General features: G+C 38.8%; 1 protein-coding gene across 40 annotated transcripts in view; it reads left to right on the forward strand.

Annotated features, from left to right (window-relative positions):
- SOX6 (SRY-box transcription factor 6) overlaps positions 1 to 27776 on the forward strand; it is a 456705-nt gene that overhangs the window by 47192 nt on the left and 381737 nt on the right. For all 40 annotated transcript variants that reach the window (XM_065594763.1, XM_065594780.1, XM_065594788.1 and 37 more), the window contains one exon: positions 19541 to 19610. Coding sequence is in view for 16 of the 40 variants with exons in the window: in XM_065594783.1 (XP_065450855.1) it covers positions 19541 to 19610 (70 nt within the window). In the remaining 24 variants the exon portion in view is untranslated. The remainder of the gene's footprint in view (positions 1 to 19540; positions 19611 to 27776) is intronic.

Genomic DNA, 27776 nt, shown 5'->3' on the forward strand with positions numbered 1-27776 from the left:
TGAAACACAGGATCAAAAAAACAAAGCCAAATCTGCAGTCCTTGGTCTAACAAAATGTACATTGGCTTGAATGGGATGTGGGACTTTGCTTCTAGACTTCCTTAGGCTTTCCATACCCTAGGAAATGTTTATATTTGTGTTTTTCATTTGTTGAGCAACTTTTCATTCAGAAATACTGCCTGTGCATTTGGTCAGTTGTGAATGTAGGATGTGGATGTTTGTGGCAACTCATTATATAATTTATGGGTAGAGAGTTGTTAACCCCGAAATTACAAAAAAATCATCATATGGATGAACTGGCTCAGTTTTATGCTGTTTGTCCATAAAAAGGGCCAACGAAGTTTCTGTTCTGATCCAACAGTCAGATAACTAGAAACGTACAGTAAAGTCTACTGATGCTTGAACATGAACAACACAATAATTTGGTGAGACTGATATGGCTCACTGTAACCTGATCATTTCTGGATCAATTGATTCTATTCTAGTTTAATTTACCATATGATTGACTTGAAGCTCTGAATTATAGGAAAATATCCACACTGAGCTTAGTTAAAAATAGCATTGTCACTTCAATATAGATGTTGTACAGACAGAGAATGAGGTAGATACAGCCTGATAAATGTGAAGGGAGTGGAGAACAAGCAGCCCTCTTCAGGTTAAATGTGTTTTGCAATTGGCATACTTCAGTGATTGAAGCTTAGAAAAGGCATTGTGTACTTTCTTGTACTTTGTATTATAATTACCTCTTAGGCAAGAAGGGACTTCAAATACAGAATAAAGCTGTATGGAATAGTTTATCACAAGATAACTGCAAATTTTAACCACCTGGGCTATGCCGCTCAGGAGCTTCCCTCTCTAGCCCCCAAATAGCAAAAACTTCCCAATTATTTAAAAAACAGAGGATTTTGGACAGTTTAGGAGTATCAGCCTCCATACCTAAGCCTTCTAGGCTTGCAAAGCTTTTCTAATTCACTGATGCTATTGCCAGCATCCTATGGTTCACATACAACTCTAATTTTAATTGACTTGGCAGTTATTTCTTAAATGGCCTAATTTTACATATGATTAGCTTTTAATTCTTGAATAACAATACAAACGGCATGAATTATAATTCTACAAAAACACGTTAATACACAAGCTATGATTAACACGAACGACTAGAATGGATGATGGTAGGCATAAGTGCAAATTCTGCTCACCTGTGTGCAACCCCTTTGGCTTCAGTGGGAGATGTTCACATTGTATCACATTCTATTGTGGGAAGAATTTGTCCCAAAGTGAATAGTGAACCCAGGGCTGCCCAGAGGATTCAGGGGGCTGGGGCAAAGCAATTTCAGGGGCCCTTTCCATAAAAAAAGTTGCAATACTATAGAATACTATATTCTCGTGGGGGCCTGGGGCAAATTGCCCCACTTGCCCTCCCCTCTGGGCGGCCCTGAGTGAACCTGAACATACAGGATGTACCTAAGGAAGAAAACAATGTTTCAGTGAAAAGCAGCCTTGAGGATCAAACCTATCCCCATCTGTCTTTTGCATACAGGTATTGATGGACTAATCCATGGCTGTGAAAGACCCTAGAGGCACTTGAACTGGTGCGTTTCTGCTGTGTTGGGGAGGATTTGGGAAACCTGTGCCACAGTTCTGCCCTCCTTTGGGGGTCAGAGTGAAGCAGGCCAATGTATCTGCTGCTATGCACATACACTAGCCTTCCCTTGCTCTGATTAGAGTGGGGTGAACAAGCAGCCATGCCATGGCTTCATGACCAAGAAAGAGAATTCCGTACCCAAACCCCCATGTTCTGTGGGATCCCTCCCTTTGTCAAATCTGGCAACTCACGCTTAGTGGGCAGGAAGAATTTAACTTTTAAAATGTTCCTGATGTAATGCTCTACTATACTAAGTAACTGGTTGTACGGGATTTGTTTCAAAAATATGTTGAAAGGAGTCACCAGGTTTACAATAGAAGTAGCACAAATCACATAGTTAAATTTTCATTGAGATTCTCTGTGATAAGGAGATGTTTGAATGCCTGTTTTTATGGCTATTTGGGCGGACGCTTTTAATTCCTGTGCCATTTGGTTCTTTTTCTTTGACTCCTCTATGGGCTGATGCAACATTGTTGCATCATGATGTTGCATAGCATCGTGAAGACACAAGATCAGTGCTTATGCAGGGAGACCTTGGCCCAGCGTATCCTGCCAGTGCCTTTCCCCTTTTAAGTTAATGGTTCTAAAACAGGTATAGATTTTATGAAATGTTGGCAAATGCCATAGACTTCAGAAAATCATGTGTAAGTTTAGACAGTGAGCAGGCAGTCAAATATTTGTTTACTTGCGCATATATTACATTCTGGCTGTCTCAAAGCTTGTTTTATTAGGATGGTTACACTCTAATTTTGTAATGTAATTTTGCAGGTTGCCATATACATTTGAGATGGTGTATTAATCCATTTGAAGACAGTGGCAATTATTGTCTAAGCACCAGTCTGTGTTAGAGAGTATGACAGGTAACCATAGGCTGTAGTTTCAGCTATTGCAGTGATAATCTTAGACTCTATTTAGTTGTGGAACTATTTTGCCTTTCCACATTAGGGACTCTCTTGATGCTGAGTATAAAATAATCCTAGTAAGGATTCTTAGGTACATTAAGACATTTGCCTGCAGTCTTCATCTTACTTATACTTCTGCTAGCAGAACCACGTAACCATTATTTCATTACATGATGTTTTGTTTTGGACATTTTGTCCCTATTACTACTTTTTGCAAAGTCTTGATTTGAAGTTTCTAACTCCAAGACTGATGCATAATATGGTACATGGTACAACCAAAAGTGATCAGTGAAGCAAAATGGCCACACCTTAGGCTTCTGAATCAAAGTGGGAAAAATCCCATGCATCAGATGTTATTGTTCACATTGTGCTGTTGCCATCAAGTACTAAGGTTCTTTCCAGGGGGCCAACAGCATCACTATCCTGTCTTCTCTCTCATTCATGCTGTTAATGTTCAACTTTTAATCTAAGATAAGAGAGTTTGTTTTATTTCTGTGTCTTTTTTTTCTTTTTGGAATTTATTTGATCTCTGAGGCTGCTGATGCTGTTTTTGTTTTTTACGTTCTCCTTAGTTAGGGCTCAGCATATTCCTTTATGTCTACTTTTCTTTTTCCAGCATCTTCTCCAGTAATTTAATATCTCTCCCACTATCTCAGATATAGGCTTGTCTGTCACTAATAAGTATACTACATTAATGTGCACTAGGAAACTTTTAGTGCATGCCAGCACAGTCTGCATGGGCCAGTTAGTATGTGATACCCTGATCACATTAGAATTTACGTCCCTCTAATGCTGACTAATGCACAGTGTAGATAAACCCTTAATCTAAAAATCACCTAATCTGCCCAACCTGGTATTGGCCGAAGTGGTCATCTATAAATCTAGTAAGCAGAAATTGTTGAGACTGGGGGGGTTCTCGTTTCAGTGGTACAATATTAAGGATACTCCTAATAATGTGTCTCCAGGAAGACTTGCATCAGCTGGTGACCTCTGATGCTGTAGCCTTTTGCAGATTAATGGGCACTTAGTGGAAGTCTGTTCTCAATGTCCTCAAAAACAACTTGAATTTCCAGATTTGAGACTTTCCTTCTGTTTTATTGATCACTATTACTTTTTGTTAAATTCACCTGAGTTCTCTTTTTTCTTTTTATCCACACTTCACAGGGATAATGCCATCGTCACTTAAAGGTTTTGACTTTTAGTCATAAACTTTCCTGAGCGAAATTAATAAAATAAATGAAGGGTAGGAGATCTTCAAGAAAGATATTTTATAGTGTTTTTGCGGTCTGATCTGTGTTCTTATTGTCTTTTCATCTTTTCTAGTTCCTTTTAATAACCAAGAGCCAAAGTAAAATTGAGTGGGAGATTATGATGCAACGGTCTCATTCTGAATATTGTTTTGCAACACTTTTGGCTTCTGCACTTGTAATACTTTGGCTTCTGGTGAGTTAGTAGCTTGACTTCAGGGGCCAGACATCATGAAGCAAACATAGTTTTGAATTTAGGCAGTTCACTTCAGTCCTTGTCATCAGCTTTGACTGAGTCACTATTCTTTGAATCCTCATTTCAAAGAGGAGGAGAAGAATAACCAAATTGGCAACAGGAGTTTTGTGCGTGGACGTGAAGACAGCAGCTGACTTGTCAACATTGTATTTGCCAGAATATTTATGCATAGGTTTCTGTTTTACTAGGAGTTGTCTCAGTACAACCAGAGTTCTGGTGAGCTGAAAGCTCCATTTGAGGCTTTGGCAAGATGATGTCTTCTTGGAGTTGCATTGGCAATTTTCTTACTGAAAAAAAAAAGACTCAAGTGTCTACCAAATGCAAGTGCCAAGTCAAAATGTTTTCCATATTTTGGTAATTGTGCAGAGAGAACATCAGATGCTTCTGATGATGAAACTCTTTTGGGTGGGAACATCAAGGCTCTAGGAGAGGTAAACTCCAAAGATCTCTAATAATCAAATTCTATAGCTGCATGTTTTTCTATCACAGTGGAAAAGGCAAATTCAGAGACAGGGAGGGAAGAATCTGGACCATAGCAACAACGTTAACATATTAAATATTGTTTGTTTTTAAAGATTTATCCAGCTTCTTAGTATGGACCTGAGAGATTAAGAGACTCACTGTAGCCAATATCAGGGGGTCCGAAAATGATTTACACTCCCAAAACAAAAACTCTATATCATGAACACTGTCTGTGTTGGTTTAGTTTAAGCAGTTTGCTTGTTTCCATCATGTCAAATTTCTATTCACCTTAACAGGATGTTTTTAGCATGCCACTTTGTTGGCGTCCCCTCTCTTGCAGCACCAATATTCCATAGACTTTTTGGTCTAATTAAAGAAGCACATCACCAAGGTATTTATTGTTTCCTACAGCTGGTCTGACCTGGTTAAGAGTGATCTTCCCACACAGAAGAATTGCAGGGAAATAGACTGACCAAACTATTAAGTGAGCAAGAACAAACAGAAAAATGAAAGTATAGTAATAGAAACACACAGCATACTTGTTTGAATACTAAAGGGTAATTTACTTCATTGAAATAAAACTCTGTAATTAAAGACAAATTGTTGATTGATTCTACTTGCTTCTGCAATGCTTGCTTCTCCAATGCTAAAATTGTTTCTAAGAAATTCCAGACAGGCCTAAAGGCTGAATATCAGATATTTGCCTCTCTCAATCATATATTAGTTTGTAATAGAGCCTTTTGTGACTTCTGTCACCTTCTTTTCCAGAGAAGTAGCCCTTGTTCTTCACTTAGGGCCCCTTTCTATGTGCAAATTATATTCTGTAAAACAAAGATCCTACTTTTAATGTTATCACATTGCAGTGAGGAACAAAACCAAAAAGACTTTCGGGTCATGTCTTCAGAGCATATTATTTAGTCTGCCATAGCAGAGGCTTGCTGTAAAGCGTAGCTGTTTTTTCCAGGTATGGGAGTGGGTGTTGAGTAGTGTATCAGACATGATGGATGGAAGAATCTTTTGTTGGCATTAAGCCAATTTGTACTTTTTTGGGGGTTTAATTATGATTTTAAATTTTGTACCTGCACTAAGTCAGTATAGTTACAGACACTGTTCACCTCACTCTGAATGACATAGATTCATATTTTTTTTATTCCTAATACCTTTTTCTAGCATTCTTATCTACTTGGCAAAATTTTGTATGGCTTATATCCAGACTCTGCCTTCCTTGCCCGCAGTGATTAGTACCTTACTCATGTTGAGTAGGCTTATTGATTTTGAAGAGATTACTTGTTTTAGGGTACTGCTCAATTGGTGAAATTTTCTCTTGTGCAGAGGGCCATGTAAGGACTGAACATTGCTTAAACACGCATTGAGGGCCTCAAAATATGGCTGAAGTGGTGCATAAGCTTTGTGCTGGTCCTCTGCACTGGTGTGAATTTAATCCAAAGTGAATATGGGTCTTTAATTGGTTACTGTTGGTAAAGTGCTTTGAGATTCTAAGTTGAAAAGTGCTATATATGTGCAAAGTGTTCTTATTAGTTATTGTGATGCAATGAATTATCAGATTTTTAGAAGCTCCATAAACAGAGTTCTGAAAATAGCCATGGTTCACAATGATGGGGGGATAGCTCTGTGGTTTGAGCATTGGCCTGCCAAACCCAGGGTTGTGAGTTCAATCCTTGAGGGGGTCATTTAGGAATTTTGGGCAAAAATCTGTCTGGGGATTGGTCCTGCTTTGAGCAAGGGGTTGGACTAGATGACCTCCTGAGGTCCCTTCCAACCCTGATATTCTATGATTCTTATCACAGGTAGCGGACAATCGGTGAAATCCTAGCCCCATCTAGGTCAATGGGAGTTTTGCTCTTGACTGAAGTGGGGTAAGGGTTTTATCCAAAATTCCAAACAGAGTGTCTTACTGCTTATGAGAGAAAGAGAGCCCCGACATCTGATGTGTTAATTCGAGGGACCAGATTTACTCACATGGAAGAGGATGTCTAATGACATTTGTAAAGTGCAAAACTTCTTTATTTAGGCTGTAAGTTGTTTGGGGCAGGGACAGTCTCTCACACAGTGTTCATACAGTGCCTAGCACAATGGGGCCCTGATGATAGGTGGCATCTTTAGGTGCTATTTTAAGACAGTCAGGCCCAAACAAAGCAAAGGACTCAAGTCACTTGAAAGCAGCGATTGTTTATCACTGCAATACCTGAAATTATAATAGCATCCATTAAAGCTGTAACCAGAACTTTGTAGGTTCAGCATTCAGGCAACAGAAAAATAAGCATTGGCAAAAGGGAAAGTGCATTCTATTAATGTATATTGTGCAACTGAAGAAAGATGGTGATAAAAGGCTTCAAAATGCTTTCTTCCTTTGATTCTCTAAAGACTTTTTTCCTTCTACACAAATAGTTAACTATCCACTACATTCCCAAGGGATGTGTGTGTGCCAAAAAGAGGGCAGGGTCACCTGCAAAAAGAGATATTTCTTGCTCAAGGAAGTAAAGTATGCCTGGTTAAAATAAAATAAAGAAGTCAGAAAAATTTACAGAAAAGGAGGGATACATGCATTGTACCTGCCTGGGAGAAGTTATAACTTGTACTATAATCATTTATGTGGGATGTTGCTGTAGTGTTTACTCTGGTATTCATTAAAGTAAAACACCCTCAAATTCCACAGCAATAGCTCCTTCATCTAGCACAACCAAGGAGTATGTTTGAGATTCTTCTTTAAGAAGTTTCTTTTTAAAGAAACACAAGTTTTCTATATATGTTGCTTCCCCCCCGCCCAGTTTTTCTTTGGTTTTAGTTAAAGCACTTACAGTATCTGATCATAAGAAATATCATGCTGATGTGTTACTTTGAAACTTTTTTGTTTGCTCTACAGACTTATGCTAAGTTTTTGTGTTGTTTTAAATTGATGTTACGATTACATTTTTAAAATATCATCCTTAAAACTCCCAGTAGTCACCTCTCTAGCTGTCAGCTTTGCATCAATGCTTGCCAATTTCATACTGGGGACAGGTGCTGGTAGCCTGGGGCGCACTGATTGCAAGCAGTGCTAGTAAGTGCCTTCAAATGCCTGGAAGATAGTTTTATAAGATCTCTTACAGAATCTAAGAAATATCCCCAATTTGTTTTCAGCATTTATTTAAAAACTAGAATTTCTAATTTAAATGTTTGTAGTTTAGGCTTAGTGCTGTAAAGTGCTGAGTTCTTTCAATTCCCAGTAAAGTCAATGGGAGTTGAAGACATTCTACACTTTGCTGGATTGGGGATCTTAGAATACACTACAAAAATCATGCTTTGAATATGTGGCCAGTCTTCACAGACTGATTCAAAGCATTTCTTCATGGCCACTTGTTGATTTTCCTATGCACCCTGCTTTTTCAGGTATGATGAGCTATTTCAATGTTTTAACCTGTTGAACAGCGAGTGTCCATAGGTGGTTTTGGATAGTTTGGGGCTAGGGAGAAGGCCCTTGTTGTGCTTATTTGACGGTAATATTGTCTTCCAGGAATTCTAACTCTGGCAAGCATGAATCAACTGAGTTTGCAAAAATTTCTTGCACTGGCCAAGGCTGAGAAGAATTAGAAAACCAGAATTCTTAGCTAATGAACAACAAGAAGAGACATGCTTTTGATAGGATATCATAGGTGAAATTCTAAAGAAACAGGGGATTCTAAGTCCCCAAAGTATGGATCCCTCTCTGATTGATATCATTTGGGCCTTTCTCCATTTTCAGGTGCAACCCTCTCCCCCAGTAACTATATTTTATACCCATAAACCACAATTATCCACTAGCTGAGGAGGAGATGGGGCTGAGAAGTTTCTACTTTTGAGGGTCTGGCAAATTCATTTGCAGGTTTTTCCTCTAGATTATTATATTTTTCCTTCAGCAGATGGATAAGATCAGAAACTTGGCTTAATAGTTTGTTTTCAGGTTTGACTTCCTGGTGACGGTCACAAGAGCGATGGTCCACAGGACAGAATGAAGAGCAGTGTCCTTGCTGATATCTGTGTATATCATGTTTTCAGTGTTTTCTGACTCAGGATATATGTAGTAGGTTGGATTCCATCTGGATGAGCTGTTGAAATGGAAGGTTTTTATTTAGCTGATTATCACAAGAAAGCTTATGCGCGTTTGAAGAATGATTAAAATTGGGACAAACAGGCCGTCTTCTCTAGGTCTGTACTGTCAGCCAGGGAAATCTGTTTCATAAACAAGAGTCGAGATGGATAGCTAGAATGTGTAGTCTCTTCCTTTTTTTTAAGACTGAAGACTCCAGTTGTATTTGTGTCTCATAGAAAAACATAGGTAAAGGGGTGACATGGAGAGGCATTTTGTCCTTCAGGCACTCTCTGAAGTTAGACCCCTGGTGCAGCCATGCACGCTGAGTTTTTAAAGGCTGTCTAAACTATTTGGATGCTGATTCTCATTAAAATTTATGATAACTGAATTGCTATGATGGCCTTGAAAATTTCAGCTTCAGTGAGTTGTGGACATTGTGCACCAGAGGACCTTCACAATTTCCTGGTATGACATCCAGCATTGGTGAGAGTAAATGGCATTTTTTTTAACATTCTTTCCAAAACAGATTTTTCAAAAAATAAAAAACATGGACTTGGAGATAGAATGCAACACAGACATGGCTAGCAATATGCTTGGATTCATTTGGGCTCAAGGTGCGGGTGAATCTTTAGGTCTTTTATGTTTTTTAAATCCAAACTGCTTCATCTATCTTTAATTTTTGGTTTTACTCCTGGGGGCATTCTGTGCCAAAAAATTAAAAATTCTGCAGACAATATTTTAAAATTCTGGCAAATTTTATTTGTCAAAATAAAATTACATAATCACACCAGTTGCAATTATTTTGGTAATTTATTTCAAAATACCTGTCAGCAATGTCTGTAACAATATAGACACACAAAAATTCCACCCAGGAGTAGAGAGTTAAAGAAACCCCTATGACAGCCCAGTTCCTGTTTCTCTGAAAACCTGACATATGGTTCAAATTGACAAACTGACAAAATAAAAAGAGTCAAACAGTCTTTAACAGTATATTGGTTTTAATACCATTTATCAAGAAAAATATATTAGGCTATTAAACTAACAAAATTGGTGTGTTGCTGTTTTATATTCCAGTAGCACCCAGAGGCCCCAACTGAGACCTCAAGACCTCATTGTGACTCAGAGTAAGAGTCAGTTTCTGCCCCAAAGAGCTTACAGTCTAAATATACCAAACAGCCTAAGGCCATGTCTACACTATGGGCACTACAGTGGCACAGCTGTGGTGGCAGAGGTAGGCCACTGTGGTATGGCGGTTTCCTACAGCAAAGGAAGCGTTTTTTGGGTCATTGTAGGAACTCCATCTCCCCAAACGATGTTAGCTAGGTTGACGGAAGTGTTCTTCTGTTGACCTAGCTGCGTCTGCTGGAGGTTTGTTTGGCACAGCTATGGCGGTCATGGAGTGCTGTAGCTCTGTCGACCTAAGTGTGGGAAGGGAAACAGAAGCACAGAGAGGTGAAGTGACTTGCCTAAGTTCACACAGCATGTAAGGGGCAGCGCTGGGAGTAGACCCCAGAATGCAAATCTGCAGCTTGTGCAAACTATCATAGTTCCATTGACTTCAATGGAGCTACGCAGTTTTCAAACTCTGAGGATACATACACACTTTCTCCCTCTTGTTCCCCCTCCCCCCCTTTCCCCACCTAGAAAAATTGATGTGGAATTGTTAATCAAAGAAATACTGTAGAGATTTCCCAGTAGAAATACTGTAGAGATTTCCCAGTTCTGAATGCTTTTTCTGTTTGCTTAAGCATCTACTTTTTTTAAGTGAAATTTCATATGCCCCTAATTTACAGTGTGGGTGAAGACCTTTTGGAGTTTTTAAAAGTTATTTTAAAAAGGCAGATATATTAACATTTTAAAATTGGTTATTGGGCAATGCACAGTAACCTTTGATCAAAATTCCTTTTAGTACCTGTATTATCCTTCTGAGGACTATATGTTATGAAATTGCATAGTAAGCGATCCTTAATTTGGTATCTAGCACTTAGATCCTAAACTGATTGGATGCTTTATAGTAGGCAGGCAAACAGCAGAGAAACCTTAATGAGTTTTCTATTGAGGACATAAGACATGCTTTCAAAACTGCATATGCATTTACATAAGAGACTATAAGGAGCTATTATACTCTATATCAATTATATAATAAAGGCCAATGATTTACTAGTGGACCATACAGCCTTTCCTGGACAGTAGAATGAAATATTTTAAGAACTGTGCACTGGGACTGGCAGAGGATCCTTTTCCTAAGAACTCGTTTGCAAAATTAAAGTTTTGGAGAACCACAGTCTATCTAAGGTTCCTATATGATCCCCATTACTGTAGTATCTGAGCACTTCACTATAAGTCTTTAATATATTTATTCTCACTACACCTCTTGTCAGGCAGAGAAGTGCTATTATCCCTATTTTACAGATGAGGTACTAAGGATCTGAGGTACTAAGTACATTGCCTAAGGTCATGCAGGAGGTCTGTGGCAGACTGGGAATTGAGCCCAGGTCTCCAGAGTTACAGGCTAAGGTCCTAATCACTGGACCATCCTACTCCACTATGAGACTATGTCTATACTGCAGCCTATGTTTTCATAAGTTATGTTGTTCAGGCGTGTGAATAAACAACCCCCCTGAGCGTCATAAGTTTCACTGGCATAAGTGGTAGTGTGCACAGCGCTGTCGGTGGGAGAGGTTCTCTGGCCAACATAGCAACTGCCGCTCATTGAGGTGATTTTATTATGTCAACAGGAGAGCTCTTTCTCATTGACATACTGTGGCTACACAAGTGCTCTTACAGCAGTGCAGCTGCATCGGTACAGCTGTGCCGCTGTAATCTCGCTAGTGTAGACATGGCTTAAGTGGGTTACAGATTGTCGTAATGAAACATTAAACCAGTGTCTCTAGTGAGTCAATGATTTTTGGTATCTAGCAGAGTTCTGAATTTAAGTTCCCAGGCTCATTTCTGAAAGTGGTGTGCCAGGTTTCCTTTGAGAACAAGGACTGAGAGGTTAGATATGGAGTGATTGTTTTTTGAAAAGTGTTTGCCCATGGGTGATAGGGTGTTTTTATCTTTTATTATTTTTACTATGTGAGTTCATTTGAGGGCGTGGTGGTTGTCTAGTTGGGGAGTTATTTGAAGGCCAGAAGAGTGGGTATGGGAGCCCATATGGAGTATCATCAAACAGTTACAACCCATACTTGATGGGGACCACATCCTGGAAAAAATCTTTCCCGAACCCCCTCTTCTAGCATTCAAATAACCCCTCAATCTCACCAAGCTCATAATAAGAATCAAGCTTCCCACAGATGATGAAAACACCAACTCAAAGCAGCACCAGACTCTGCCACAACAACAGATGCAAAACCTGTAGCCCTATCTCCACTGCTACAGTGATGAATCCCCCCACGATGAATCAAGATCCATGCTTCCTACTCATGCCTGTCAAAACATGTGGTATACCTCATCTTGTGCATCAAATGCCCCAACAATGATTTTGTAGGACAAACTAGACAATCACTATGCTCTTAAATGAATTCATGCAGGAAAATGATAAAAAACAAAAACACTCTGTCACTCGAACACATTTTCACAAAAGCATCACTCCATATCTGACAAAAATCGTGGACTCAGTAGACACACTGGTTTTATGTCTCATTACAACAGTCTGTAGCCCATTAAGGCCAGGTGTATGCTCAGAAGTTAAGTTGATCCAGCTATGTCGCTTGGGGGTGCTGAGGAACATAGTTAAACTGACCTACTCCCCATGTAGGCTGCATTAGATTGATTAATTCTTCTGTCGACTTAGCAACAGCCTCTTGGGGAGGTGGGTTAACGATGCCAATGGTAGAATCCCTCCTGTTGCTGTAGGAAGTATCTACGATGATGTGCTACACTAGTGCAGTTGCACTGCTGTAGTATTTCACATGTAGACAAGCCCTAATTCTCTGTCCTGTAACTCCTTATGCATAATCTGTTCCACCTTGTACTGAGTTGTGATACTTTGATACAATATGTGGTGTGATCTGCTTATTTTTATGATAGATCATTTTGCAATGGTTTCAGTTATCAGGCAGAAAAATCAAGTTGTGGATTCTTTTGGAAGGCTGAACTGATGATATTTAGACAACAATGAAGTGGGAGGATTTCAAAAGGGAAAGTCATGAAGTAAACAATACTTTTCCTTAATGGATGGAACTGTACCTTTGATGGCTTGTCTATGGGGGGGCCCTCAGGAAAGAGAAGATGAATTAGCTAAAAGTGTGAAGTTAATGTGCATAAGATAAAGCACATTAAACCCCAGTGTGGATGTCTTGTTCAGAAATAAAATGACCTTAGTTTGTTTTATGATCCTTGAATTTCAAGGCAAAATTGTTATTTCTCCAGTAGATGCAGGTGTATATTTATAGGGTAAGATCCTGGTTGCATTGATGTTATTGGGAGTTTTGCCATTGGTTGAAGTGGGACCTTGGATTAAGCTACAGCAAATTAAGACTACTTTACTTCTTTAATGCATTTTTATTTATGTGCACTAACTTCACACCTTTAGTTAATTTTGCCCTAACTTTCCTGAATGTCACTGTGTAGACAAACCCTAAGGGTATGTCTACACCGCTGCTAGGAGTGAGCCTAGACACTCATGCATGTGCACTAAAAATAGCTGGATACTGCGGCACCCCTGGAGCTCAGGCGAGCCATCCGAGCTTGGATTCACTGGGTAGGATGAGTCTGAGCTTGGCTGGATAGCCTGAGCCTCTGCCAGTGCTGCAACGTGCACACAGCCATGTTTACCAAATGTAAGCAGGCTAAGGCCTTCTCTACACTTAAAACGCTGCAGCTGCACAGCTGTAGCACTTCAGTTTAGATGCTGTCTACACTGATGGGGAGGGGGCAATTCTTCCATCGGCATAGGTAACCCATCTCCCTGAGAGGCAGCAGCTAGATCGATGGAAGAATTCTTCCATCGATTTAATGCTGCCTACACCCAGGGTTAGGTCACTGTGGCTATCTCTCTCAGGGAGATGGATTTTTCACCCCCCCGCCCCCCGAGACACAGAGCTATAGTGATGTAAATTCCTAGTGTAGACCAGGCCTCAGACTAAGCCACTCTTCCTGTGGTGGTAGCAGAATATAAGCCAGGTAAAAGATTACGAAGAGGGAAGGCAACAGCATTTCCCTCTTGTTATTTGTAGGGGAGCGTCCTAGGTATAACAACGTTAATTGCTCTGTTTAATGTCACTTCCAGACAGGAAAGTAGTCTGGGAAGCATTGCCGATACGTTAGGCTATGTCGGGGGGAGGGATAGCTCAGTGGTTTGAGCATTGGCCTGCTAAACCCAGGGTTGTGAGTTCAATCCTTGAGGGGGCCACTTAGGGATCTGGGGCAAAATCAGTACTTGGTCCTGCCAGTGAAGGCAGGGGGCTGGACTCAATGACCTTTCAAGAGCCCTTCCAGTTCTAGGAGATAGGATACACTAGCACTTTTGTCGGTAAAATTTAGGTCACTCAGGGGTGTGTAAAAACCGCCCCTCTGACCAGCATAAGTTACACCGACAGAAGCGCCGGTGTGGACAGCACTATGTCGGTGGGAGATGCTCTCCTGCTGACATAGCTACTACTACTTGTTGAGAGTAGTTTAATTATGCCGACGGGAGAGAGCTCTGTCGTTGGCATAGAGCAGCTACGTGGGAGACCTTAATGGTGCAGCTGCAGCAGTACAGCTGTGTCGCTATAGGGTCTCTAGTGTAAACAAAGCGTAAATAAAGCATCCTTCACTGACTCATGTGGAAACTCTGCCTTTTACTTCAAATAAGTAAAAATCCAAAGAGACATGGTAGATGTATCAGAACTCCAACTCAGAGGAGCTCAACATAATCAACTTAGTGCCCCCTTCATTTTTATTATCGTGATTATGGCCTTGCATATGTCATTACTGTTGTTTTAATTGTGCAATTTTGCACGTACAAAGTGTGAAATTACTATGTGAATCAGGCCCTAAATGTATAACTTCAATGTCTGTATTATACCTTTTTCTCATCTCATATCATGCTGTAATTCTTAAAATAGGTTTTTAACAGTTGTTGAATGGTACATAGTTTGGTCCCAGCAGCCCACAATGATAGGCCACATTCTTAAACGATATAACATGATACCATGCTTTCTTCTATATAACTGCTTCCATTTTTTACAGGCAGGCTTCTTTCATGCTCACTGATGGTTGTCCGCAGAAAATTCACACTACCTGTAGAATCTGGTTATCTTAGAATAACTATGGTCCTTTACTATTATTGAAAGCTTTTATTAAATGAATACACTCTCAGCTTTCTGTAGAGAAATGTGGTGAAATCATATGTTAATACAAGCTATTTTCTACTTGGAATTACTAAAGCTATTGAAGAGGAGGAGGGTTCACTGATAAACTAAAAAAAAAATCTTGTTTTTGTTAGAAGTTTCTTTGGTTGCTGGTATTTATAGTGATACTTTAAGTATTCTGGGTTTGATCCTGCAAACTTTTACTCATGAAAGTAGTCTCTCTTATGTCCATGGTTTTATTTGCAGGAGTATGGTTTTGCAAATAAAGCTTGACTTTTGTAAAGCAAATTTCTCAGAAAGTTTCCTGAAAATTCTTGGTTGTATGTGCATGGCTTTAATTGAAGTCAATGGGAGATGTGCTTATGCCTGTGAGGGTATAATTTGTCCTAGTAGTCTTTGTATATACAGTCTGTATATACAATCCCAGCCCAATTTAAGCCAATGGCAATACTCTCATTGATAAGAATGGTGCTAGGATTTCACCCTATAAATATATACATGTATGTATCTACTGGAGAAATAATAAACGTTCCTTCAAACCAGGCCCACTGAATTTTGGTGTTTTCCTTTTTGTTAGTCTGGAATTCTGTACATCCCTCCTGACAGCTAGACCCCTTAGGATATATCCACACAGCCTGCAGCAGTGAGCCTCCCAACCTGGGTTGATAGACTTGGGTTTGTGGGGCTTGTGCTAGTGCTCTAAAAAGAGCTGTATAGACAGCGCTTTCAAGTTGTGGCTCAGGCTCTGAAGGCCACCTGCCTCCCTAGACTTCAGAGCTCAAGCCCCAGCCCCAGCTGCAACTTCAGAATGCCTGTGCACAGCTGTTTTTAGAGTGCTGGTGCAAGCCCTGGAAGCCTGAGTTTATTGACCCGCACTGGGATGCTTACTGCTATGGGCTGTGTAGTCATACCCTTACCCTTTTCAAGGGCAACTTTTATCTGATTGCCATTTGCCCTTGTGTAATCCCTCATATTTAAAAGATGCCACTTTGTCTGGCTTCTTAGGCTGGGGTTATCCAAGGGGGCTAAGAGGAGTTATGTACCCAGTTCCCATTGACTTTCAATGAGAGTTGGGCACCTTAACTCTCTTTTGAAAATCCCAGCTTTAATTTTTTGTTCTTCATGTTTCCTGATGTTTTAACTGTAGTGTGTTTCAATTGTTTTTATTCCACCTCCCAATATGTTGGCAGTTCACAGGGTGCTCTCAAAATGTATTTGTACTAGCGAGTGTGCTGTGGTCGTGGCAAGTGGATATAAGTGCTGTACAGATCTACTGCACTGCATCTTCTGCTTTCTCCTTTCCCTGCATGCTAGACAGGCCCCAGTTGCATGGTGGCTGCTGCTGGTTGGGGCATTACAATGCCATGATGCTGGAGTTGATTGGTATCGTGCAATATCTTTTCACTGTGGTGTTTATTATAAAATGGTGGGACAAAAGAGTCAACAGAAGAAAGCTTATAATTTATTTGGTTGGTTTGGGGAGCAATGGGCTTTAAATATGGAGCACCTTTTGGCAAAAATGCCTGAATCTGAGTGCAGGATGGCTTTTTTTTTTTTTTAAGCTTCACTTCTGTCCCTTGAAAAAAAAGAGCAAGCCAATCTTCAGTAAATATGCTAGTAGCTTTCCAAAAAGCTGTGTAAGAATAAGCTCTGACATCAGTACAGCATTCTGACTACAAACACACATTTCCATTAAGTTACTGATAGGAGTAGTACCATAGAAATCAATGGGAATACTTCACTGAAGAGGAACTTTATTCTTGTGTTTATGCAATGACCATTCATCTCAGTCATCACCTGGGATTGAACCAGAGACCTCTAGAGCTGAAACACAAATATCTTGTCTAGTGTGAGGCAGCAGTGCAGACTTATGTCCTCTATGGATCAGCTACAAAGGGGGGTGCATATTACACATGGAACAGTGGGTTACCTTGACAAGTCTATACTACTTTATCTAATTCAGGGGTAGGCAACCTATGGCATGGGTGCCGAAGGCGGCACGCGAGCTGATTTTCACTGGCACTCATACTGCCCGGTTTCTGGCCACCAGTCCGGGGGGCTCTGCATTTTAATTTAATTTTAAATGAAGCATCTTAAACATTTTAAAAACCTTATTTACTTTACATATAACAATAGTTTAGTTATATATTATAGACTTATAGAAAGAGACCTTCTAAAAACGTTAAAATGTATGACTGGCACGCGAAACCTTAAATTACAGTGAATAAATGAAGACTCGGCACACCACTTCTGAAAGATTCCCAACCCCTGATCTAATCAATAAAAATAAATGCGTGTTCTAAAAAAATATATTCAACATGGGTTTAATATTTGTGATGTTAACTTTCTGATGATGGGGAAAGATTGTTTTCCCTTCACAGCTGCATCTTTAGTCTTTTGACTGGAAAAATTATCATCTATTAAACCAAGTAGGAAAAGAATAAGGTGCAATGCTTACTGGTAGAGCATTTCACTACAAATACAAAAAGAAAAAGTCTTGAAACCACTTGAGTTAATTAAGTCATGAGGTGTTGTTTTGTACTTGGAATATTGTTTTTCTTTTGATCCAATAACTATGCATGGTAAAATGAGTCATGATTTTAGTAACTGTCTCTAATTTTCCTTCATTTAAAGTCAAGGTACTTTATATTTTGAATTTGCACTGTAAATAAATGTTTCAGGTAGTCTGGAGTGTTTTCACTATTTTTACTTATAGTCTGGTTGTACCGGTAGACTGCTGCTACATTACTGCACATTTAGTTGATTTACTTTGAATGTATTATATGGGATGCACTATTTTACCCTCACATTTCCTTGGTTACTTTAGTAAGGGAAAAATCATTTTTTTATTATTTTGTATGATGTACTAAATATAACCACCTAGCTAAGATGAAACCATTTTGAATAGATTGGGCTGTTTATTTTATTTTTTTTTCAGCCTGACTAGCTGCATAATGGTGCAGCCTGCAGCCGATTGCCAGTTTTGAGGTGTTATCTGAACAACAGGCTTTAATTTGCTCAGGATCACTGGGCACAGTTAGCCCTGTTCTGTCTCTCACTTACTTGCATTGTTATGAACATTAATGTTTTTACATGCATATTTCCAAGCTAAATTTTTTCCTATAGTTTTAATTTTAGCTGAACTTTGAGGCTAAATTTTAAGTTTTGTGTGTTTAACCTTCATCCTAATTGCTTGTCCACCATAAAGTGGTGGTGCTTTGTTCCTAAATTCTCTCTATGAGGTGGTGCGCATTAAGTGTATTTATACTCTTTCAGATTAATTAACTGTGACCTTACGAACCACTGTCCTTGTTTAATTGGTGGCTCCAAAGCACACTAATGGCATAAATCAACTGATAATGAGATTCAGACTTGCTTTTAACATATATAATAACACTGCAATGATATGGCAAATGAAATTTGTTGACTCTGTATTGGCATTACAGGAGAGAAGACACAATTAGATGTGTACTTTTGGGGTGGGGGAGGGCTTCACTGGAATGAATAACACGCAGTTCAGGGTGGGTGGATGGGATAAGGAGGATATTCTACATCAAGATAAGTTTGGTATTCTCTCCTTATCTGTAGGCAGTGTGCAATATTGTGCAATGTGCACTTGAGGGTACAGAAATGTGGTGGGAAGGTGTTTCTTACACATTACTGGAGGGTAACAAAATGGATGATTTCATCTTCAATATAGTTACATGTTTTTTACACTAAACTTACACCCACTATTTTATGAACTGCAAATTAATCAGATAGTTCCCAAGGAACAAAAAAAGATTTTGACCTAAACTAGTAGCCCAGGCCCATTATTATTTTCAGTTTAATGTTACCCATATCCATCTCCCGCATTTTTGGAAAGAAAACAAGGGCTTTGAAACAAAGTTTCTTTGTTTTCACAAGAACTAAAAATATGCTGTATGTAGACCAAACAATAAAAATAAACTGCCGAACTACCTTCTAATGCATGGGGGTTCTGGAGAGAGGAAACCATGGATATTTAGAGGCATAAAGTGAGTCATTGTGCTAGTTAAAGAATTTTATAAGGCAAGCTCTGTGGGTTTGAGTTGCATCTGTTACCTTTCCAGCCAGAACTGAGGGGTATGGAGGAAAAAGAATGTTGGATTGAATCATGCCTTATACTGAATGCATTGTACCTAGGCTAAGCTTCTAAATGGGATCTAGACCTTAGGTAGAACAAAAACATTCTTGTTGTATGACTGTTACCTTAAATGTATTCCAATTTAGAATACCAAAAAGATATTATATTAAAACAGTTAAGCTACAAAACACTATTACCAACAGATTTTTCTAAAGTAATGTGTGTTCCCATAACCCTTTAAAAAATCTCTTTGTTGTTTTCCCTATTAAAAAGATAACCATGCCTGTTATTTCTGACAGCTCTTACAAGCCATAATGGACTGGGTTGCTATGGTGTAAGATGTAGAACAATGAAATAATTGTTTGTCATGGTATTGGCTTCCTGGAAACAAATTCTGTGTAAATTATTCGGTTGAAATGGTGACAACAGTGCTGGTTGCAATTTTGTTTAGTTCATAGTTAGAAAATGCCTCTCTCCCATAATAAAAAAAGAAGTTAAATGTGTCAGTTTTTATAGTTTTTCTTTGCTTTAACTTTTTTCTTTCTACATTTTCAGGTCAGTTTCATGAATTCAAAAGCAACTTACCAGTGATTTCTGGGTGCTGGGCTGATTTTCTTGTGTGTTTGTAAGTATTTATTGATTTATTACACTACTTATTTGCATGTATGTCTGAAACAGTTTTAACATGAAAGTAGGCACAACATTAAAATACCATCCTAGGACCTCACTAGTCAGAATGTGTTGTTAAGAGATTTATCGAACTACTTAGAAACATTTTTTTTTTGAGGGGTGGGGAAAAGAGGAAAGAGTCAATGTCCCTCTGGAGTTCTTGTGCAATCCTACATTTCAGTCTCTCAGGGTGGATATAAATACCTGAATTAAGGAGTGAGCACCACTGCCCTCATCTCAGAATGTCTGTTGAATTTCTCAATAGTAATTCAGATGTAACTATATAATGCTTGTCATTTTATAACATCTGTGAATCTGTGCTGACCCTGTGGCTTACATCAGCAGTGTTTCTTGCTGCAATGATGGAGATATGTGCCTGGAAGCAAATTGGGGCCACCAATGCCAGGAAGGTGGAGTTCTTGGAGGTAATGCACATAGGTTATTGGGAAAATGCCAGGGCAACCTCTGGCTGCTGAACCAGAGTTGTGTTCATGTTTAACTTGGAGGAGGCTGACATTTACAATTGCAGAAAAAGGCCTGAGACTGTAGTTATTTAGGCCTTGACGCAGGAAGGCACTTCAGTATGTGTTTAAGTTTCAGTGAAGTCTGTGAGATTTAAGCACATGCTTAAGTGCTTTTCTGAATTTGGGGCTTTAGAGACAAGAAGCTCGGTAGGGAAGAAAAGGCATCTACAGAATAAAGGCACAGAAAATTTTCAGTACAATAACTTACTTAGTGTTTGGATGTGGCCAGGTGTTATAAGAGGGAACCCATGGGACGGGGGCAAAAATAATAACTGACAAACCCTGTGCCTTACTATAAGGTGATGCTGCATAAATGGAGTAAAGCAACACAACACAACTTTAAAGCACAAAATATTGTTTATGGAGCTTCAGCTAAAGTTGTTCACAAACTTATGATGAAATGGGAGAACAGCTGTTTTCCCCCCAAAGAAAGAAACATGATCAAAACACACAATTTGTGATGGATAACATTCAAGTTACTATCACTTTCTTCTTACAAAAGAGTGCCTTACCACTCATCCCTTGGCAAACACTTGTCTTTTAAATTCCTTTCACTTACTAATCTATTGACCTATATTTCTTTTTAGTGAAAATTGTTAATCAAATTTGGAGAAAATATATAATAGTTAAAAAAATAAAATAATTCATTTAAACAAAATTACTAAAATCTTAGAAAAATAGATTTCTGATGTCTGATCGTGGCAATGTAGAGTCATGGACTGAACATAGGACTGGGATCTAGGAACTCATTATTTTTAATCCTGAATTTACCTAGGACTCTCTGCATAGTTTTGGTTAAAAAAAATCACTTAGTCTTTCTGTGCCTCAGTTTCTTCATCTGTAAAATGCAAATAGTAGCTAAATGTATCATCGTATCCCTGGTATTTCTCAATCTAAGTATATGAAGTGCAATATCTACTATGGTAAAACAAATACTGTGGGGCAATAAATGGTGTCTTTTTTTTTTTTTTTAAGTATTGCCCCTTGTACTAATCTAACTCACTGGAAGGCTGTGAAAATTCTTTCACTAGCCAATATAGCATCATGAAGTTGTACTGTGATATAAATGCTTGTCATAATCATATTTTAGGCCACTTGTCTGAATCCTGCCCAGGTTGGTAGTGACCAAAAGTTGTTTAAAAATTAACAAAAATATGCCTTTAAAATACTAGGTACATGTAAAACAAGTAGTCATACTTAGGTCAATCAAATAAATACATTAGAAAGAACTCTATAATAAGCAGTATAAATGATTGCCATCTGACACCTGTAAGCTGGCCTATGCCAAAGGAATTGGTGTTAGTACAATTCCTGGAAGTCAGATAACCATGTCTGACAATGTTGCCCCCACCACTGCTAGCATGCTTGTTGGCAAACTCAGCAGAGAGGTCAAAGATTGAATGAATATATAAACTCAACTATCATCTAGTCTCTAGAGGTGGTCTCTGTAAATCAGGGCTGAGGCTCATTGATAGGATGTGTGGAGAAGCTAATGCTGTTTCTGACTGTCCGTGTTCTGTGGCTAGATGGTTTATTTTAGCATTTAGGGTTATCAGTACAGCAGCATTCACAAGGTCTAAATTCACTTAAGCTAAAAATAAAATCTAGAACATAAAACTGACTTGGTACTATCCAGTTCCTTCTCAGATACTATAAAAGTATTGAAGTAAGTTCTATATTAGCAGTGGATGAAGCTGCCTTCAGAAAACTGCTCTGTAGCTTCCTGAAATTGCAAAGATTCGGAATATAGCATACAACAGGTCACTTGATCTTGTTAAGTGATGATAATTTCTATGTTGCCATAAGGATTCAGGGTGCTTTACAGACAACATGAGCCAGGCTGCTGCCTCAAGTAGCTTACTGTCTGAGAAAGGCATGATTTTTGCAAATCTTAACTCATGCACGTGGCCCCATTGAATTTAATCAGAGCAGAATCAGGACCTAACTTAGACATAACACAGCAAGGTATGACACAGAAAAGTTGGAGGTGTGAGGGATTGGCATAAGGAGGAGAAGAGATGTAAACGATCATGGGATGTTTTAGTTGCATACACATCTCATTAGTGCATTTAAAAAAACTAAGATGTAATGTTTAGATATGCTACAGTAGTCTTTCACTCTTATAATATGGATAATTTGGTGAGCCAAAAATTTGTGCAGGAGTAGAAATCACTGCTCGAAAGGTTGAGTAACCTCATATATTTTCCACAGAGGTATACTGCAGTGTCTGTTAAATACCTGTTTACATCAGTTCAGAAGCTGTTTCAACCAGGGGATATAATAATCTTTTCTTTTTTTCCCAAATATTTGAAAGTTTTGTCATAAATGTGTTCATTCTGTAACATATAATTACTTGGATCACCCAGTTCAGACAGCTTTGTTTTTGTTGTTGTTGTTATAGCTAACCAGTTTCATTCAGGAGAAAACAGGACTGATGACTCATACAAATTGCATAGAAAATGTGACTTCTTTCCTTTTCTATATTTCCCACAGAGTTATTGTCATAACTGAAGGTTACTTTTGTGGTCTTAAAGTGGTTTTATATTTTGAATTATTTTCATAGGTAGACTTGTTCAGTGGTGAATTGCAAGAGTCATTTAAAATTACAAATATTAAAATAGAAAGATATTTTTAATGGCTCTGAGCTTATTAAAGGTTTTTTGTTTGTACTCTAGCAATTATTCATACATCCTTTCAACACCAGGTAGTCTCTACAATTCTTTTTTCTGTATTTACATTTTATTCTAACCCGTGTGTGTGTGTGTATGACAGAGATGGGTTTTATGTACATATACTGTTTTAATGAGAACATCAATAAATGAAGAAAAGCCTTTCTTAAATGGACATCAGCAAAGTCCAGGAAACTTCTAATGTATTGCTACAATAACTCTTCAATGAAAGGCCTGTTTTGGTAATATGATGAAAATAATACCATATAATTTTTGTTTAAAGTCAGATGGCTTTAAAAAGCATCTAGTAAAAACATTTCAAAAATGAGTATTTATTACAAATACACCTCTACCCCGATATAACACGAATTCGGATATAACGCGGTAAAGCAGTGCTCGGGGGGTGGGTGGGAGGCGGGGCTGGCGCACTCCAGTGGATCAAAGCAAGTTTGATATAGGTGAAACCACCTTATAACGTGGTAAGATTTTTTGGCTCCCGAGGACAGCGTTATATCGGGGTAGAGGTGTACTGAAACAAACACCTGGAACCTGTGTATTTAAACAATCATGTACAATGTTGTGTCAAATTTTGTTTGTTCAGACCTTTCTTGAATTTCCCACATCAGCTGTCAATAACAGATCAAGTTTTTTGCTTCGAACTCAACAATATATATTTTTGAAGACCTATGTTTTTCAAAATAATGGAATCAGATCCTCGATGCAAATCAGCATGGTTCCTATGAAGTCACTGGATTTACACTAAATGAGGATCTGGCCAAATACATTTCTGTCCTGTGTCTGATGCATTTTGATTTAAAAGATAAAATCTATGACATTTTGTGAATAGTTTTGTATATATTAAGATGCAACAAAGATACAGAGGTAAATTAAGGTAAAGCATCTTTGAAGAGGTCTTTATGTAAATGAAGAATTCAAAGGATTTGAGGCTTCCCTGCTTTACAATCTAATTGTAGACAAATGATCTGCTGGTTTATGATACATTAATTTCTGGGGGACACATCTCTGTCCGCTCTCTAGCTCAACTCTTTAGTGCATTCAAATATTAGAAAGTTTATTTTAAAGAGTCTTCTATTTTCTGTCTTTGTCACATACACAGTCTATTAGCATTTTGGCCAAAAAGGTCTCCATCACATTATCCCTTACCTTTCTCAATAGAAATGTTAAAAGAACCAGTTCTTTCTAGAGAAAGATAAGTATTACCTTAACACAAGCTGTCTTGGCTGAATCATCTATGATTATTTTATGGCAGGTAAAGAAATCATCTTCAGATGGAACTGTCTAACTGCTATCATTATTATTTAATGTTGGCGTTGTAGTAGTATCCAAATGCCCTAACAGAAATCTGGGACCCATTGTATTATGTGCTGTGCAAACACATACAAAAATATGATGCCTGCCTCAAAGAGCTTACCCTCTTAAATAAACAAGACAGACGACCAGAAAGATGCACACACCGTTTAGGTAATATGGCCGATGTACCTATTTTGCCTTATCTTGCTTTTTCCTTAAAGATCCCTCCAAAATTTCCCTCCCTGTCCTGTTTCAACATTCCTCAACCGTCCATGGACATGGATTGAGGCATACAATAGTCTTTTAATGGAATTGTAGAAGGCAGGAGGAGATAGTGGTTTATTTTGACAGGCAGAGGTTGTTTTTGTTAGATGCCATTCACCCACTGTTAATATTTTACCTTCTTTTGCTCATTGGGTTTTCAGACATACAGTGGGTGGGGAGGACTTTGATTTGGGGCTGTTGCCTAGAAAGTCTTACTCATGTAAGTAAGTTGCCAATTCAGTCTTGGAACTACTCACATGTGTAGGGCTCTGCAGGGTCAGGTTCCTGATTGTTGCAGACCTTTCAGGATAGCAGGGGTGGCCAATCTGAGCCTCAGAAGGAGCCAGAATTTACCAATGTACATTGCCACAGTAATATGTCAGCAGCCCCCTATCAGCTCCCTCACCCTGCTCCCAGCACCTCCCATCCCAGCCCCGCCGATTAGCTGTCTCATGGCGTGCAGGAGGCTCTGCGGGGGGGACAGCGAAGGCACTGCAGGCTTGGGGGGGAGGGGGCGGGAAGGGGTGGAGTGGGGGCAGGGCCGGTGGCAGAGCCAGGGGTTGAGCAGTGAGCATCCCCCAGCACATTGGAAAGTTGGCGCCTGTAGCTCTAGCCCCGGAGTCGGTGCCTATACAAGGAGCTGCATATTAACTTCTGAAGAGCTGCATGTGGCTCCGGAGCCACAGGTTGGCCACCCCCGATGTACAGACTGTACCTTGACAAGAAAAATTGGATGCACAGTATGCAGGTGTTTAGAGCAGCAATATGTGTCGTGTTCAATTTGGAATGCTGCTTCTTAAACAATAAGGGGAGGGTACATTTAGACTACGTTTAGAACTTTAATTTATAATGCACAACCCCTTTTTCCTTCATTTCCTTCGAAGCAACAAAATGGGTGTCACAATAGAAATTCACATAAAATAATAATTTACATTCATACTAGTCTAAAGGCTGTTAAAATGTTTATAAACTACAAATATATGGCACTACTGAAATACAGCCACCAGTGGGTTGGAAATTAGCGTCCAACTGGCTCATAGCATATTGTGCAAGAGTAGAAAAAATATATGTAGTCACTAACTTAAGTTTTTGGTAAGGGTTAAGCCCTGCTGTTTTGGATACATTTTTGTAGTTAAAATATTTTTAGAAATGCTCCTTTTTAGAACTGCAGTGCTCTGAATGCAAGCAGGGACCCTTTTGCTTTGCCACTGCCATGTATATGTGCCACATTAGATCAAACTGCTGCCTACAAAAATCTTTACAAAATCAGTAAGGGAAAAAGGCCAATGCTCATCCAAACAATTCTGCTTTTGCAAGGGCAGAGTACGCTGTGCAAGCTGCATAGAACACATGGGAGACCAAGAACAGTTAGGAAATTCTTGTATGGAACAGCTGGAACAAGAATTTGGAAGAGTACGGCAGTTTGTACCTTGAGACAGTCTCAAGGTACATGTGATTTGCATCTGCGGAGTCAATGTTTGTGGAAAAGAAAGGCTTAATCATCACACAACTGAACCCTTAACATGTCTGAATAGATAAACTCAAGACCCGTAGGAAGGTTGTTAGGGAAGGATTTTCTTCAGGCCTTTGTGAGGCAAGTGATATGAAATACTTCTTGCATATACAATACAGTGTGGACAGACAACACCAACTGTCTGTGTGAACACTGTCTGAAATCTTACTGAGTCAAATTTATTAAGTGGGTCAGGATGGTAAACTGTTCATAGTAAGCTTCTTTTTATTTCCCACTCCCTGGGATGTATATCAAGGCTAGTTTGATTCATTTATTGATATGAAAGAGAATTGTTTAGGACTAACCACTCTTCATCTTAATCACTGTTATAGGAGATGTTGCAATAAAAGGTTAACTTCTCCCTGAATGTACTAGATCTACAGTATATATCTTTGCCTGACTCCTTAGAAATCTGGTAATAATCTGTTCAACAGAGATCTCACCAATTAAGCACAATCCCTAATAAAGATTCTACAGTGAAAATCTATTTTTCTAAAGTTAATTTAAAAAAGTTGATAAAAGTGCTGCATCCCTTTAAAAATGTTACTCTAAAACAAAGAAGAGGTAAACCACAAAGGTCAGCTATGAAAATCCATGCAAATGGTTTTGGAATTCATTTCCCGTTACAACATGGATTTGCCCCTTGAAAGCACTTGCATTAATACTGAGAAAGTAAAGAATCGGAAATGAATAATTTTCCCTTTTAATACTGTGTGTTCATATTAAGTGGAGATGTACCGATGTTTGGAGTCTCTATGTTAACATATTTAACACTGCTAAATATTGCTGAACTGCATTTGGAAATCTATTTAATTGAAAGCAGGTTGCCATTTCAATATGAGCAATGATCATATTTCAACATGTGGAATCTTAGGAACATGGGAATCTTCCATACTGGATCAGACTTATGGTTTAACCAGTATGGTATTCCATAGTGGGCTGCAGCCATTACATGATTCTTCAGAGGAAAGTAAAAATGATGCATAATGCACTTGGCTTGTTGAATAATGCTGTGCTGTACTGTGGGAAGGAGATTCCTTTTGAACCCCTTTTATTTCTGCTATATTTTTTGAGTTAGTGTCCAGAATTGAACACAATATTCAAGGAGAGGGTTCACCATTGATTTATTTAATGGTGTTAAAATATTTTATCTGATTCTTTATAGATCGTAATGTTTTGTTTGCTGGTCTAACTGCCTCTTCACATTCTTGGATATTTTAATTCCTTGGTCCACTTTTTTCCTGAGTGGTTCCAGTATATTTAAAATCCAGCAATGAAAGTAAATAGTAATGTGTTTCCTTCTAAAGTGCATGACCCTGCATTTTTCAACACTAGATTTCATCTGTTATTGTGTTACCCATTCACCTACCATTGTTTAGGTATTGTTGGCAAATGCTGTCATTTTATGGGTGACTTCCCCCTGATCATGACACTGGTTCCAATGCCAATAACTGGTGAACACTTCCCCCACAACTTATTAGCCCCCCCCCCCCCTTTTTTTTTTTTTTTGCATTCCAAGAAGCAGCTGTTTATTAGGACTCTTTGTTCTGGCTTGCTTAGCCATTTTTTATCAATGGCAGGGTATTGACCTTTATTTTCTACTTATCTATTTCCCTTAAAATGTCTTATTCTCTGCTAAGGCCTCGTCCCACCAATCCATGTTATGTCCTAGAAAATGCTCTTGTTATTTCCTCCTCATCTTCTGCACTGAAATTTGACAATGTATGTGCATAATTTTTCTGCAAACTCTTTAACTTCTTTAATTGCTCTCTCATCGTTTTCATTGCTTGTTGGTCTAGATGGCTTGTGGACGTACCATAAGTGCAGCCAGTGGACACGGA

The sequence above is a fragment of the Chrysemys picta genome, chromosome 4, assembly GCF_011386835.1.
Source record: "Chrysemys picta bellii isolate R12L10 chromosome 4, ASM1138683v2, whole genome shotgun sequence".
NCBI lineage: Eukaryota > Metazoa > Chordata > Testudines > Emydidae > Chrysemys > Chrysemys picta.